General features: G+C 38.7%; 1 protein-coding gene across 6 annotated transcripts in view; it reads left to right on the top strand.

The window, feature by feature from the left end:
- TBC1D4 (TBC1 domain family member 4) overlaps window positions 1-14,402 on the top strand; it is a 192,459-nt gene that overhangs the window by 136,098 nt on the left and 41,959 nt on the right. For all 6 annotated transcript variants that reach the window (XM_082701236.1, XM_082701237.1, XM_082701238.1 and 3 more), the window contains exons 6-9: window positions 2,114-2,205; window positions 2,486-2,596; window positions 7,874-7,993; window positions 13,353-13,427. In XM_082701236.1, the coding sequence (XP_082557362.1) occupies window positions 2,114-2,205; window positions 2,486-2,596; window positions 7,874-7,993; window positions 13,353-13,427 (398 nt within the window). The remainder of the gene's footprint in view (window positions 1-2,113; window positions 2,206-2,485; window positions 2,597-7,873; window positions 7,994-13,352; window positions 13,428-14,402) is intronic.

Genomic DNA, 14,402 nt, shown 5'->3' with positions numbered 1-14,402 from the left:
TTTTTAACCTCATTAGATGTTAGAGACATGAAAATGGAAACAACAATAAGATAGTCATCAGATTAACTGTTGGTGAAATTGTGGAGATATTGATACATTTATGTGAGGCTAAATATAGTGTCACCTAAGATAGCCGTTTTGGGGTACAGTTGATAGAAATTTATTAACCTGAAATTATCCACCAGTTCCCTGTCTTGATAAGAGAAACTCATATAGGTTTAGAAGGTGACCTTTTCAAAGTTTTATTGTTTCTAAATAAGGGAAAATTGGAAACAACTCAAATGTATCAGTATGTATCAGTAGCATAACTAAAGTATGTTCATACAATGGAACAGTTAATAGGAATGAATTCCCATTGTTTATCGACTTGGATACATCTCAAAATTACATAATTGAGTGAAATGATAACATGCTGAATAACACATACACTTTGTTATACCTGGAAAAATACATAAAATAATACCCTGCATTTCTTTTTAAAAGAAACTTAATAAGGTCTATTTTTAGATTTATAGGAAAGTCACAGAGTTTCCAAATGTTTGTCCCCCATCCTCTCCAGCTGTTAACATCTTACATAGCCCAGTGCAATGTGCAGAACAGGAAATTAACATTGGTAGAGTGTTATTATCCCAACCAAACATTTCATTTGCTCTTCACCAGTTGTTTTATTCATGTCTTTTTCTGTTCTGGGATCCCAGTCAGGATTCTAGCGTGTGTGTGGTTGTTGCCTTACCCTGGTCTTCTGCAGTCTGCGGCTCCCTGCTCAGTCTTTCTTTGTCCTCTGTGACCTTGACTGGTTACTTTGGTTGCTTTGACTGGTTACGGATTACTTTGCTGGATGTCCCTCAGTTCCCCCTGTTTGATGTCTTCTTACTGAGACTAAGGGTGCTCCTCCCAGCAAGAAATGGCACGGCCTCTTTCTAGTGCCTCCTGTCAGGGGCTTGTGATGTTGAGGAGTTCATTACTGGTCATGTTGGCCTTTATTACCTGGTCCAGGTGCTCTCAGCAGATTTCTGCTGTAAAATTACTACTCTTTCCTCTGAAGCCAACAAACATTTTAGGGATGATATCTTGAATCTACACAAATTTCTTGTCTCCTATGCTTTTGCTCACTGATTCTACTACCTATCAAAGGCAAACTTAGCTCTATCTATAATAATTAAATATTTTAAAAATGTAGAATTTCTCTTACTTGGGTAATAAAATATAAAGCAAATAAACACAGTATTATCTTACTCAGAGGAAAATAGCTCTTTTGTTTTTAAAAAAAATTTGTGGGGTGCTTCAGTGCCTCAGTTGGTTGACTGTCTGTCTACCTTCGGCTTGGGTCATGACCTCCAGGTCCTGGGATCTCCTGGTCCTGGGATAGAACCCCATGTCAGCCTCCCAGCTCAGGGGGGAGTCTGCTTCTCCCTCTCCCTCTACCTCTCCCCCTGTTTGTGCTCTCTTTGTCTCTCTTTCAAATGAATAAAAAAAAATGAAAAAAATTATAAAACCAAAACTGTTTTCATGGGAAATGTTTTTGCCCAAGGACTTGATATAAATTATGTGTAAGAGTGTGAAAGATACAAAAATAACATGATCGAAAGAGGTAACGATTTCATGGTGGAATAATAGCAGTAATTATGTCACTAGGTACTGTCGCTATTCCTGAAATTTTGTTACCATGGAACAAGACCTGCACGAGGAGGAGAGATTCCTGTTTATGCTGTGGCTCTGCCTTTTAATATTATTAATATTAAATTGGTATTTAAGCTTAGACATTTCGGGCAATGTTAGTATTCACTGATGAGTTTCTACGGTGTCTGTGTCTGTTTGTATACTAAATGGCACCTGGTTATGGTGGTGATTTGGTATCCTTTAGAAACTTCTGGTTAATAATTCTGACTTCATGATAACTGACATGTAAGAGTTTCATTTAGCCTTCATCATTTTGTGGTAGTGTTTCAAGGTGTGTTCCAAGGTCTCCAAGGTCTCCTCCTGGAACACCTCTCCTTGAGAAGATTTAACCTCAGAGCCTGCTGGCAAAGGGACAAGCTGTCATGCATGATATATGCATTTTGATTTCTGCAGTTACGCTCTGTTTAATACTTATCCCTATCATTTTCCATAGGTCTCTACCCTCCGAGAGCCAAGCTGGTCATACAGAGGCATCTCTCATCACTGACAGATAACGAGCAAGCGGACATCTTTGAGCGAGTTCAGGTAACATGATTTATATTCTCCCAAATAAGATATAAGAAATGAGAATTGGATTCTGTTTTTATAGGGTTTTTTTTTCACTCCTCTCTGAAGCTAAAGATAAATACCCTATTGTGCTATATGTGATAGTAACGAGAATACCACTGCTACTCTTGTTTCTGAGAGCAGTGAAACACTTCGCTTTGTTTATGTCTGTCTGCCAGACACATAAAACCAAGTGGGAACACAATAAAATGAGACAAGCTGTGTTGCATCATGTGCTTTTGGTTTGTCTGTTGGACAGAAAATGAAGCCCGTCAGCGACCAGGAGGAGAATGAACTTGTGATTTTACATCTGAGGCAGCTGTGTGAAGCCAAGCAGAAGACACACATTCACATTGGAGAAGGCCCATCGGTGAGGAGATGCTTTTTTTTCCCCTTGACCTACTTTTGTCGTGTTTATATATTTGGTCTAAGTATCACAGAAGAGGTGAAAGAAGTTTCTTTTCTTTGTGTTCTCACCTTTAGGGCCAAACTTCTAACAGCTCAGATTTATTTTTCAGCATCTTCCGAGTTTTATAGGAGGTTTTAACATTGAGATAAAATACTGATCGGTTTTAAAATGTGAAAAAAATGGGTTCTTGGTATAAAAACGGTAATAACAAATGCTCATGATTTAGAATGAATATGCTTTATTGGTTATATTGATCCATTTTATTTCAAATTCATACAAACATTTTATTTCATTACAAGTTTACGCAACCTTGAAGGGTAAATAGCAAACACCCAAAGAAGCAGTAGTATTGGAAATAGCCATTTTAGAGACAAAGGAAGGTCTGGTATTTTTATGCACGTGGTTGAGAATGTGTTTCCAGTTGCATCTAGATAACGCAAGACACCAACAACAGCCTTGTAAGGAGATGATGACATAGTTACTTCTCAGTAACATGCAGTCAGGTTAGTCTGTATTTCAGTCTGTTCAGAAGAAATCACATATCACTTTCTTTAGTGATTCCTGAATTGTATTCATTGAACCAGCTCCTTCTTTGAGTCAAGCTGTGTGATAATGGTGAACCAAAAAGAGATGAATGAGTCCTCCAGGGAAGAGCTCAAGTATTGGGAAGGGGAATAATGCAAATCGGTAAATGGACACGTAGAACAGAGGCAACAGTCAGACTTCTTAAAAGAATGTGCAGTGAGCTCAAAAGTAGCTATGTGTTTGCTTTAGGGTCAGAATACAGAGTAAGGATGGAGGGAAGAATTCAAGAATTCAAGAGGAAGAAATGTTTTGGTGGGGATGCAGGGGACCAAAGTTTTAGGGAAGATAGTTTGTTAATGGAAAAAGTCGAGGAAGTATTTTTTAATAAAGGGACATTGAGCACAAAGTTATGCAGTAACTGACCAGAACACTCTCCATGCAGGCCTTCAGAATACTTACTGGGTTTTTAGGATGCCCTTGGGATTGATGGGGAAATAATGGCTGGGAAGATAGGCAGTGGCGAGATGATGAAGAACTTTAAGTGCTAAGGCTGACTTTGTCATTGAAGGTAAGAGCATGAGATCAGATTTGTAATTTAAGGAGATAATTCTGGGGCACCTGAGTGGCTCAGTCTGTTGAGCGTCTGCCTTCAGCTCAGGTCATGATCCCAGAGTCCTGGAATTGAGTCCCACATTGGGCTCCATGCTTAGTGGGGAGCCTGCTTCTCCCTCTGGTGCTCCCCTTGCTTGTGATCTCTCTCCTTCTCTCTCTCTGATGGATAAATAAATAAAATCTTAAAAAAAAAAAAGATAATACTGTTGTCATAGTGATGGCTGATTTGTGGGACAGGTTGATGGGTGAGGGGGTTGACAGGGATAGGGCTGAAGTCACATTTCCAAATCAGGAGAATTTTGTAATAGAATATGCGAGGAGTGATTCATGTAATTATTGCACAAACTTTGATCAAGTTGCATACTGTGCACTAGGCAATGATGTTGAATAATGACCGCTCTTTTCTGCCATCGAATTGTTGAGGAGGAGAAATCAACATGTAATCAAATAAAGTAAAATATGGAGATATGGTGGGATTGGATAATGATACAAGTATGCCCCAGACAGACAGAACACTGGTACATAAATAGATTGAGTGATTCTGTCTTTAAAAATTTATTTTGTCTTGGAGAGAAGCTGAGCTAGAGCACTACAGGAGATGTGGGGAGGGGAATGAGATGAGCGATTTGGAGGCATGCTCATCGGGACTTTGCGTGTGACCCGGGAACATGTGTCAAGGAAGGGAAAGGGGATAGCTGGGAGACACTTAAGGCTGTTGGATGGGGGGGAGGGGATGAAATTGAGTTGGAAAACAGTAAGGAAACAAGTGTGGGACAAGGGGTGGAAATAAGAAATAGGAGTTAAGGGTTAGAAGTGTGTTTGAGGGACGCCTGGGTGGCTCAGACAGTTAAGTATCTGACTCTTGATTTCAGCTCAGGTCATGATCTCAGGGTGGTGAGATCGAGCCCCGCATCAGGCTCTGTGCTGGACATAGATCCTGCTTCAGATTTTCTCTCTCCCTCTCCTTCTGCCCCCATCCGTGTGTGCTCTCTCTCTCTCCACCTCCCCCCCACAAAAAAGGAAAAAAGAAATGTGTTTGAGATTTAATTAGAAAAATGGACTTGGTGCTCACAGAGGTATTTGAGTAGATGTAAATATGGAAGACAATGAGCTTTGGCATAGATTTGAAGTCAAAGTGGAGGTACTGAGGGACCCTTGCATTTCACGCAACGAGTGAATTAAAATGGTACCAGCAGAAAAGACTGAAAGAGGATGATAGGGTAGAAAGAGACTGGAAGAGATTTGCTATCGTGGGTGACCAAGGTAGGGGAAAATTCAAGTTAGAACATCAAGCCATGTCTGGCGACACAGGAAGGTCAAGAAACGTAAAGACTGAAATCTGTTAATGGATTTGCTGATTTTAGTTCCTGGTGGTGATAGTGATGTTGACTAGATGCCCAAAGCAGCGTGTGAGCAGGAATATGCATCTTCTTGGTGATGGAGAGCACTAAAGATCCCAGAATAGGAGACTTTTTTTTTTTTTTTAAGATTTATTTATTTATTTGACAGAGAGAGATTACAAGCAGGCAGAGAGGCAGGCAGAGAGAGAGGAGGAAGCAGGCTCCCTGCTGAGCAGAGAGCCCGATGCGGGACTCGATCCCAGGACCCTGAGATCATGACCTGAGCCGAAGGCAGCGGCTTAACCCACTGAGCCACCCAGGCTCCCAGACTTTTTTTTTTTTTTTTTTTAATGTTTAATACAAGTTGGCTGATTAATTGAAAATGTGGGGATGTGGTCTTTTTTTAAATACTATTTTTATTAACATATAATGTATTATTTGCCCCAGGGGTACAGGTCTGTGAATCATCAAGCTTATACATTTCACAGCACTCACCATAGCACATACCCTCCCCAATGTCTATAATCCAGCCACCTTCTCCCTGCTCCCTCACCGCCCAGCAATTCTCAGTTTGTCTTGTGAGATTAAGACTCTCTTAGGGTTTGTCTCCCTCCTGATCCCATCTTGTTTCATTTCTCCCTTTCCTACCCGCCATAAGCCCCCACTGTGCCTCTCAAATTCCTCATATCAGAGAGATCATATGATAGTTGTCTTTCTCTAATTGATTTATTTCGCTCAGCACAATACTCTCTAGTTCCATCCACATTGTTGCAAATGGCAATATTTCCTTTCTTTTGATGGCTGCATAGTATTCCATTGTGTATGTATGTGTATGTATATATATATATATATATACCATATCTTCTTTATCCATTCATCTGTTGATGGACATTTAGATTCTTCCCATAGTTTGGCTATTGTGGACATTGCTGCTATAAACATTTCGGGTTCACGTGCCCCTTTGGATCACTACATTTGTATCTTTAGGGTAAATACCCAGTAGTGCAAATGCTGGGTTGTAGGGTAGCTCTATTTTTGGCTTTTTGAGGAACCTCCATGCTGTTTTCCAGAGTGGCTGCCCCAGCTTGCTTTCCCACCAACAGTGTAGGAGGGTTCCCCTTTCTTTGTATCCTTGCCAACATCAGTCGTTTCCTGACTTGTTAATTTTAGCCATTCTGACTGGTATGAGGTGGTATTTCATTGTGGTTTTGATTTGTATTTCCCTGATACCGAGTGACGTAGAGAACTTTTTCATGTGTCTGTTGGCCATCTGGATGTCTTCTTTACAGAAATGTCTGTTCATGTCTTCTGCCCATTTCTTGATTGTATTATGTGCTGGAACAGGAGACTTTAACAAATTGTTTTCTTGCTAGTAGTTAAGTTCAGTCTAAGTCTTTCCCTCTCTATGTCCCTCCCTCCTTCCTTTCTTCCTTTCATTTATTCATATTAACTGAGCAGCTACTATGTCAGACACTGTGCTAAGTACCCAATACAATTTCCCTATTATATCATGTTCTTTGCCTGAAAGCCTGAGAAGAATGTCCTCTCAGTCCTTTATCCACACCTGAGCTCAGTCCATTCTACATCCGTATTCATTGTTTTCTTTCCTTTCTTAATGGGGGTTGTATTTCTTTTTATCAGTAGCTTAGATCTGTTAGCCAATTCTAATGTGGACCTTTTATTGCCTTCTGTATGAACTGTGCTGAATTCTCTCATCTGTCTTTCAGTTTCTGATTTTCTGTCCTTTAGGTGATTTTTGAATAGTCCTTTCAGATAAATCTCCCCCCAAATATTACTTTTACAGTGATGCCCCCTCTGCTTATAAATTCTGATCAGCAATTTCTTCCTACTTAAAATTTCATCTCCAGCCTCACTTTTCCAAGTTAACCTTGACCTACTTTCCTTAGTTTTAGCCAAACACCTGCACTGACTCCCTGTCCCATGAGCATTGGTCTTCATGGTTTTGCTAACATTGTCTCCCATGCTGGGAACTTCTCTATCCCCATTTTTTTTTTTTTTTCTGCCTGTAGAATCTTGTCTATTTTTTTATTCCTGACCATTGAGACCTGCAACCAATTTTTATGCTTCCAGATTTGATACATGTTGCTTTGTGTTACTGTTTAATGTGAATATATTCTGTTCTCAAACAAAGTGTCTCTCTTGGAAATTTTCTAGCACTGCCAACATAGTAGCTTGTTAGTGCAACAGAAAAAACAGAGAGAGAATCTAGTATAGTGGACATATTGTAGATTCTCATTCAGCTTAGTACTATCAATGAGTACTTGTTGATTTGAAAGATAAATGACTCACTCACAGATGAAAATGGGATTGTCACAGAGGCATTAGCAAGATTCAGTTTTACTAGATGCTGTGTTCTTTGAGAGTGATTTTCTGTGTTTTCCTTGGTAATTTGGATATAAAATATTCAGCTTGGAGAGGGATGATTATAGTTGTTAATCAGAATAACAGTAAAAATTGACATCTCAAGTTTAATTTTTGTTAAATGCCAACAGGAATATATTAGCAGAAAGAAAGGCATAAAGGAAAGATCTTCTGTGGTTTTTTATTACTTATAATATTAAAAAGTGAACCCTTGCCCTTATAATCTGTATGCTCACAGTGTGGAACCTAAATTATTACTCCTTAATAGAGCTACAGAAGAATTCTTGTGCTTCTTAATGGCTTAGTCAAGCCCATATTTAAAGCCTCATTTAACCTCGAGTGTTTCTAAACTAAAATTTATCTGTTTTTCTTTCTATAGACTATTTCAAATAGTACAATCCCGGAAAATGCAACAAGCAGTGGAAGGTTTAAGCTTGACATTCTGAAAAATAAAGCGAAGAGATCTTTAACTAGCTCCCTGGAAAATATCTTCTCAAGGGTAAGATTAAACTGAGATGCTCTCAATTAGATATTAATGTCTGTGTTTGCAACTGTTTTCACTTTCAACTGACTCATGGAAAATTTCCTTTAAAAAAAAAACACAACAAACTACTAAGATAACTTTAATGTAGTTAACTGACTTTATTTTTTTATTTTTTATTTTTTTTTTAGTTAACTGACTTTAAGTAATCTCATGATTTATTCTGATGCCTCTAATATCTAAGTTTGAGAAGAGATTTAGTAGTAGAGACATATGTATAAAAAGGGGGATATAGAATATTGACGTCCAATATTATATGAACTTATTATCATTTGTCACATAAAGTTATAAAGTGAGCTTCATTTTGCTATTATTAAGAGCTGACAGGAAATACTGAAATAGTATTAGTAGGAATTTATGTATTCTATTTATTTTGTGTTTTATTTTACTATCAAAAGTGATTTCTCTTCCTTTCATTTTTCTCTTCCTGAATAATTCAGTCCTAAAGCTCTTAGATGAGCCCAGGCAAGGTAGATGTCTTAGAGCTGGGGGGTGGGGGACCCACAGTGGCTCACAGTGGGGATACAGAGGCTCATGAGGTGCTGTGTGAGGGGTGGCCTTGTGCAGCATGGGGAAATGAGAGTGTGGTGAGGAGGCAATCTGGTTCAGGAGGTCAGAGCTAGAGCCAACAAGGAAACCCGTCCTGCAGAAGGTTGGCCCAGTGCAGGGTGTCACAGCCAGCGTGAGTGGAGGGGAGAAGGCTTTCAAGTTGCCTATTACAAGGAGTTAGAGTCCTTGAGCATGGTGAGGATGGCATTGTGTGTATGGATGGCAGCCTCGAGGTCAGGGGTTGGAACCCGAGTAGGATGAAAAGCATCTGTGAGATGACAGTTGTGGAGAATTTTACACACAAGGGACTGGTCAAATATGGAACTGTATTAAGGATCTGGGAAAAGGGAATTGCAAATATGAAGAGGGAAGAAATTAGAATAAATGCTATGTTGTTGGATTCAACTCAGAGGTAACAGTATGTGATTCTGGTTATTTGTCTGTGTACTTTTGAATTTATTTTTAATATTGTTAATATATTTTAATTTATTTTAAAATATATGTTAACGTGTGTGTGTGTGTGTGAGAGAGAGAGAGAGAGATAGGGACCCTGGCTCTGTTCACTGATAGGAACTGGGAACAGCTTTTATGCAAATGTTAGAGATTAAATTAAGCCAAACACCCAGATTTTGGTTTCTGTATATCATTCTACAAGAAGGAACTAGAATCCTGGGAGAAATGTCTCATTCCAGGACTGCAGGAGAAAGTGCAGGATAAGCCTGGAGCACGCTGGTGTTGTAGCTAGGAAGGGAATGCTCAGAGAAAGATGGAGGTATGTCATAAAGACGTTGAAGGGCTTTCACCATTGACTGGTAAACATCAAAATAAATGATAGCAAAGGATTGTAACCTGTTATGGAAAATAGGAAATGATGGACTTACTCTGATATGAAAAATGAAAGCATACCTTGGAAATTTGATCATGATCAGGTTATTTACTAGATTCAATGAATATTTATTAATTGCAAAGATGAAAGTAGTAACTTTACAGTGGAGAAGCCTGGCGGACACCACCTTTGTCAAGCGATCTAATGGAACGTCCTCAGCAATGGGACACATTGAAATCCTGTGCCACTTGATACAGAGGATACAGAACTTCTCTGCGATTCTTGCCAAAGGCGCAGGGACGTGAATCAAATCATGAGGTGACCTCAGCAAACCCGCATTGAGGTGCGGTCTACAAAATAATGAGCCTGTTGTCTTCCAAAGGGTCAGGACCAAGAAAGTTATGTGCAGTAGAACCTTAGGACGGTACCTTCTGATAAAGGATGTACTTATTTTTATTTCTTTGCCAGAACTCAAAATTACTTTTATGGGTATTCCTCTTAATGATTGAAATTCTTCTGATTCTAGCAAAAGCCTTAGAGCAAGCATGATCAGTTAGCAATACTGTTGTCAGCAGAAGACAGAATGGAGGAAAAGAGAATTCTAGGAGATGAATCAGGGGTGTGTGAACGCAACATTTCATAAAACTTTCCTACCCCTTTTTCCCCCCGTATTTATCAATTACGTGTGTTCCTTCTTTCTCTCCCTTTCCTTCCTTTCTCACTCCTTCCTTCTCTTCACCCTTCTCTCCCCTCCCCTCTCTTCCATAGTATTTAGTGAGAATTTTAGTGGAAAGGCCATTTAAGTAGGTGGTCAGGGGACCTGAATTCAAGACCTGGCTTTATATTTATGATCTCGATTTTATATTTATATTTTATATTTATATTTATGATCTTGATATAGGCTTTCTATTTATGATCTCGGACAAATTATTTACCTTTCCTGCCAGTTTTCCCATTTGTGAGATGTGTGTATTGATAACGTGCTTACGTCATGTTACTATGAGGATAAAATGTCAGTCTCTTAAGAAAATATCCCACTGTAGATATGAGATGGTATGAACAGTGGTGAGCACTGGAAACTCTGTCCTTTACACAATGACCGAAGGGGACTTAGAGTGTTACTCTCCTTATCCCCATTTAGTACCTTGGCGTTCTGCACAACGCTGCAGGGCTGACTTTGAAGTGCCGCTCTCCTGGCCTTGAGCCTCTGTGATCTCAACAAGGGCAGAGCCCGTCTATTTTGGTCAAAGCGGAGACTGCGGCTGGTACCACACAGTGTTGCCAAGTGCCATAAATTATGTGACCTAACAAGATCTTGCTTGCGCCATGTGCAACAGAATGGACTTAAGAGGAAGGTTGGCAGCTACCCATGTTGTGTTAAAGGTTACATAGAAAAGAGGTTTGTGTACTTCTAAAACTGGTTAGTTTATCTCTTTCTGAGTTACATAGTAGAAAATTGACACTCCAGTCATAGAGTGTGGCTCCTAATTGCGGCCATTTTTAAATGTCTACACACTTTATTTAACTAACTATGGTTGTTTATGAAATAGGGTATGTTTTTTAAAATGCTTAGAAGCTCGGCTCATTAACATTAAAAAGTGGGTCCAAGGGAAAAGGCTTGACACATGTATTACCAAATCATCATATAGTTAAATTGAAAAAGCTCTCTGCTCAAAGGTGAAAAGACAGTCATGTATTCTGTTTGTTTGTCTTGCTTTTTCTGAAGTCAGAGTTCTCCAGAAGGAAATTTTTACTAATATGTTTATTGATATGTATTTCCAAATGGGGGATATTTACAGTATAAAGCATGCGTCGTAGGAAAATAGCCCTTATTTTGTGCTTCTCTCAGGTACTTACTATCCATTGTCTTTCCTTGTTGAAATGTGTGAATTAACGACTGTGGTAGAGGATAATTTTAAAGTTTGTTTTTCTTTGTGCACATACACACACACAAACATACGGATAAAACACTACTATGAGTAGAACGTGTGATTTAGGTGTTTTTCTAATAATGGCAAGGATTTGATACCTGTCCAACTCGTTACTTGTGACCAAATAACCTGTTTTAAGATACGCAGGCAGCCACAAATATAGTTTATTCTGGAACTATCTTCTGTTCTGCATAAAACTGAAGAACTGAAAAAACCTTGACCAGGTTCTAGGACATTTGCAAAATTACCGGCATTGGCTACTTAGTTTTATCAGTAATTCCTCTTTTCACAAAACTCTGTTTCTAGGAGATGTGGGTACCAGTTCAAGAGCTTCACTGTTAAGCTGAACATCCTGGCTTCAAATTGCTGCCCTGTCCTTAACTAACTGTGTAAACTTTGGCAGCATGATCTATCAGAATTTCAGTCTCCTTAACGGTAAAGTTGAGCTATGTAACTATACCTACCTCATAGAATTTTTGTGAGGATTAAATGAGATAATGCATTATAAAATGCTTAACACGATATATAGCAGACTGTAGGAACTCACTAATATTTGATGCAGCTGTTAATTTTACTGTTGGTATAGTTGTTATTTATGGTGCCACCAGAAATAGAAAACTATAATTAATATACATAGCTAAAAATAAAGATTGCTTCTATAAAACTTGGTGTGGGATACCATCAATATAAAATAGTCATTTGAGAGACAACAGGAGTCACTGGAGTGAACAGTTGAATCAACTGTCAATTGGGTGAAGAAGAAAGAACTGGTAGAACTTTCTAGTAATAGACGTTAAAAGAAAAATTCAACTGAAGTCTGGGATGCAAGAGTTGAAAAACTCTTCCAGAAAGTAAAGCAAAATGACAAAGAAATGGAAAATAGGACAAAGGAAAAACTTGAAGAATCAGTCTAAAGATCCAAAAGCTGAGTGGTAGGAATTGCAGAAAGAAAATACCCCAATCTCCCTTTTTGAGATGGTACCTGGAGTACGTACTCCACCAAAATGAGGAAGTAAACTAAAAAAAAAAAAAAAAAAAAAGGAAGACATGGATCAAAGACACAAATTTTGACATAGGGTAGTATTAAAGGAGATGTCTAGATTGATAGTGAAGAAAAATACTGGGCAAGTCTAAATTACAATCTATCTAGAGTAGGGCAGAATGACCAGTTTCTAGAATGGGAAACTCAACAAAGAAGGAAAAAAAAATTGCAGTTGAATGATTCTGTGATGTTTGACCACACTGAGTTCTGTGGGTGACTTTTGTAATAAATTTGTGATTGCTGAGATATTTGTTGACTACATGAAAAATAGATTGTACAAGATAGGAGTTGTAATAACAGTAAAGTATATAGTAGATGAGATGATCGCTTTAGTTCCTCTTTCTCAGATCATTCATGAATTTCATACCGAACAACCATAAAAAGCAAATCAAGAACCAGTATTGAAGCAGACTGATGTGTAGTCTTCTAGAGAGAAATACTTTCTTGATGTAATTTGCATTATGGAAGAATGAAGGAAACTAAATCTATGCATTTCATGACAGTTTTGAAAAACCTGTTTGTGATAATCCTACAATGTGAACGATGATGTTTGCCATCCAGCTTGTGTTGCATGTATTAAATCATTTTCTTTATAACGGTTGTGGTTTGTGTGTTCTGTCTTCCATGGTTGTGTTTATCTGTATGAAACATGAAGCGAATGGGGTACTCTCTGATCTGACGCAGTTCTCCTGATCTTATGGATGAAGGATGTTTAACCTTATAAACAGAGTAACATCAAAAAGCTTGGTCTAAGTATCTAGTTATCTAATGACTGATTTAGAAGCAATGTGAGTAGGTAATGCATAGTTCTGTTTACCTTGCAGGCATGGCTGTGAATACTGTGGACGAATTTGAGCAAACTGCAGAAAGTATCCATTTAATGCTAACCTAAGGAGGCGACTGCCTTTTATAGTTTTAGAGTAAAAATTTAAACCATATGAACAATTGAATTTTATTCTCTTTATTCAGGGGGCTAACAGAATGAGAGGTCGGCTTGGAAGTATGGACAGCTTTGAACGGTCCAACAGCCTTGCTTCGGAGAAGGTATCCCATCTCGGTTCTCATTTTTAATACTAATTGCCGCTTGACAAAAACTGACACTGATAGGATAATATCACTCTGTTGTTTTGTGTTAAGTCCTTTACGACTTTTAACAAATATTCGTTATTATTAAAATTAAATTTAAGGTGGGTGCCTGGATGGCTTAGAGGATTAAGCCAGCTCAGGTCATGGTCTCAGGGTCCTGGGATCGAGTCCCACATTGGGCTCTCTGCTCAGCAGGGAGCCTGCTTCCTCCTCTCTCTCTACCTGCCTCTCAGCCTACTTGTGATCTCTGTCTGTCAAATAAATAAATAAAATCTTTAAAATTAAATTTAAGGTATTGAATTGACGCTAAACTAAATTAAAAATACTACCGTTTTAAATAAAAAGGCTCTGGAAAGTATCATGTTGCTCTCTGCTCAGCTGCCCCTTTCTCGTGTTAGGACAGAACACACCCTCTTCCAGGCTCCTGGAGATCTATCAGGCCTTTTACTGTTCGGAGATAGTAGGCTTGGGAAGACAGTATTTGGGCAACTGTTGATTTAAAGTCATGGAAAAATAAGCCCTGTAATTACAGCACAGGTACAGCGATCTTTTTTTGGTTTGTTCTGTCTCCACATTACTTTCCTCCATTTCTAACTACCCCCCCCAGCCCAGCTATATTAATGGTCACATTAGGCTCCTCTTTATCTCATAGACAGTTCTCAGTAGGTTTGATTTCCTGCTTCCTGGATCACGCAATATGTAACCAGTTTTAAAATATTTTTGCTAAACTTTGTGTCGGAAGAATTGAGGACTCCATCTCGCTCTGAGTCTGTGAACCCCAAGCCATGTTTATCAAGCTCAACATTTCTACAGTGGTGCCTGTTTTGGAAAGCATAAACAGCATACCTGTCTAAATTGAGAGATTTATGATGTCTCCCCATGCAATATGAGAGGCATTCCGGCATAGCTCAGTTTTCATTCATTTCCTGTTTT

The sequence above is a fragment of the Mustela nivalis genome (assembly GCF_964662115.1).
Source record: "Mustela nivalis genome assembly, chromosome: 15".
Lineage (NCBI taxonomy): Eukaryota > Metazoa > Chordata > Mammalia > Carnivora > Mustelidae > Mustela > Mustela nivalis.
The sequence above is the reverse complement of the archived record's forward strand: the minus strand, read 5'-3'. Positions and strand labels throughout refer to the sequence as shown.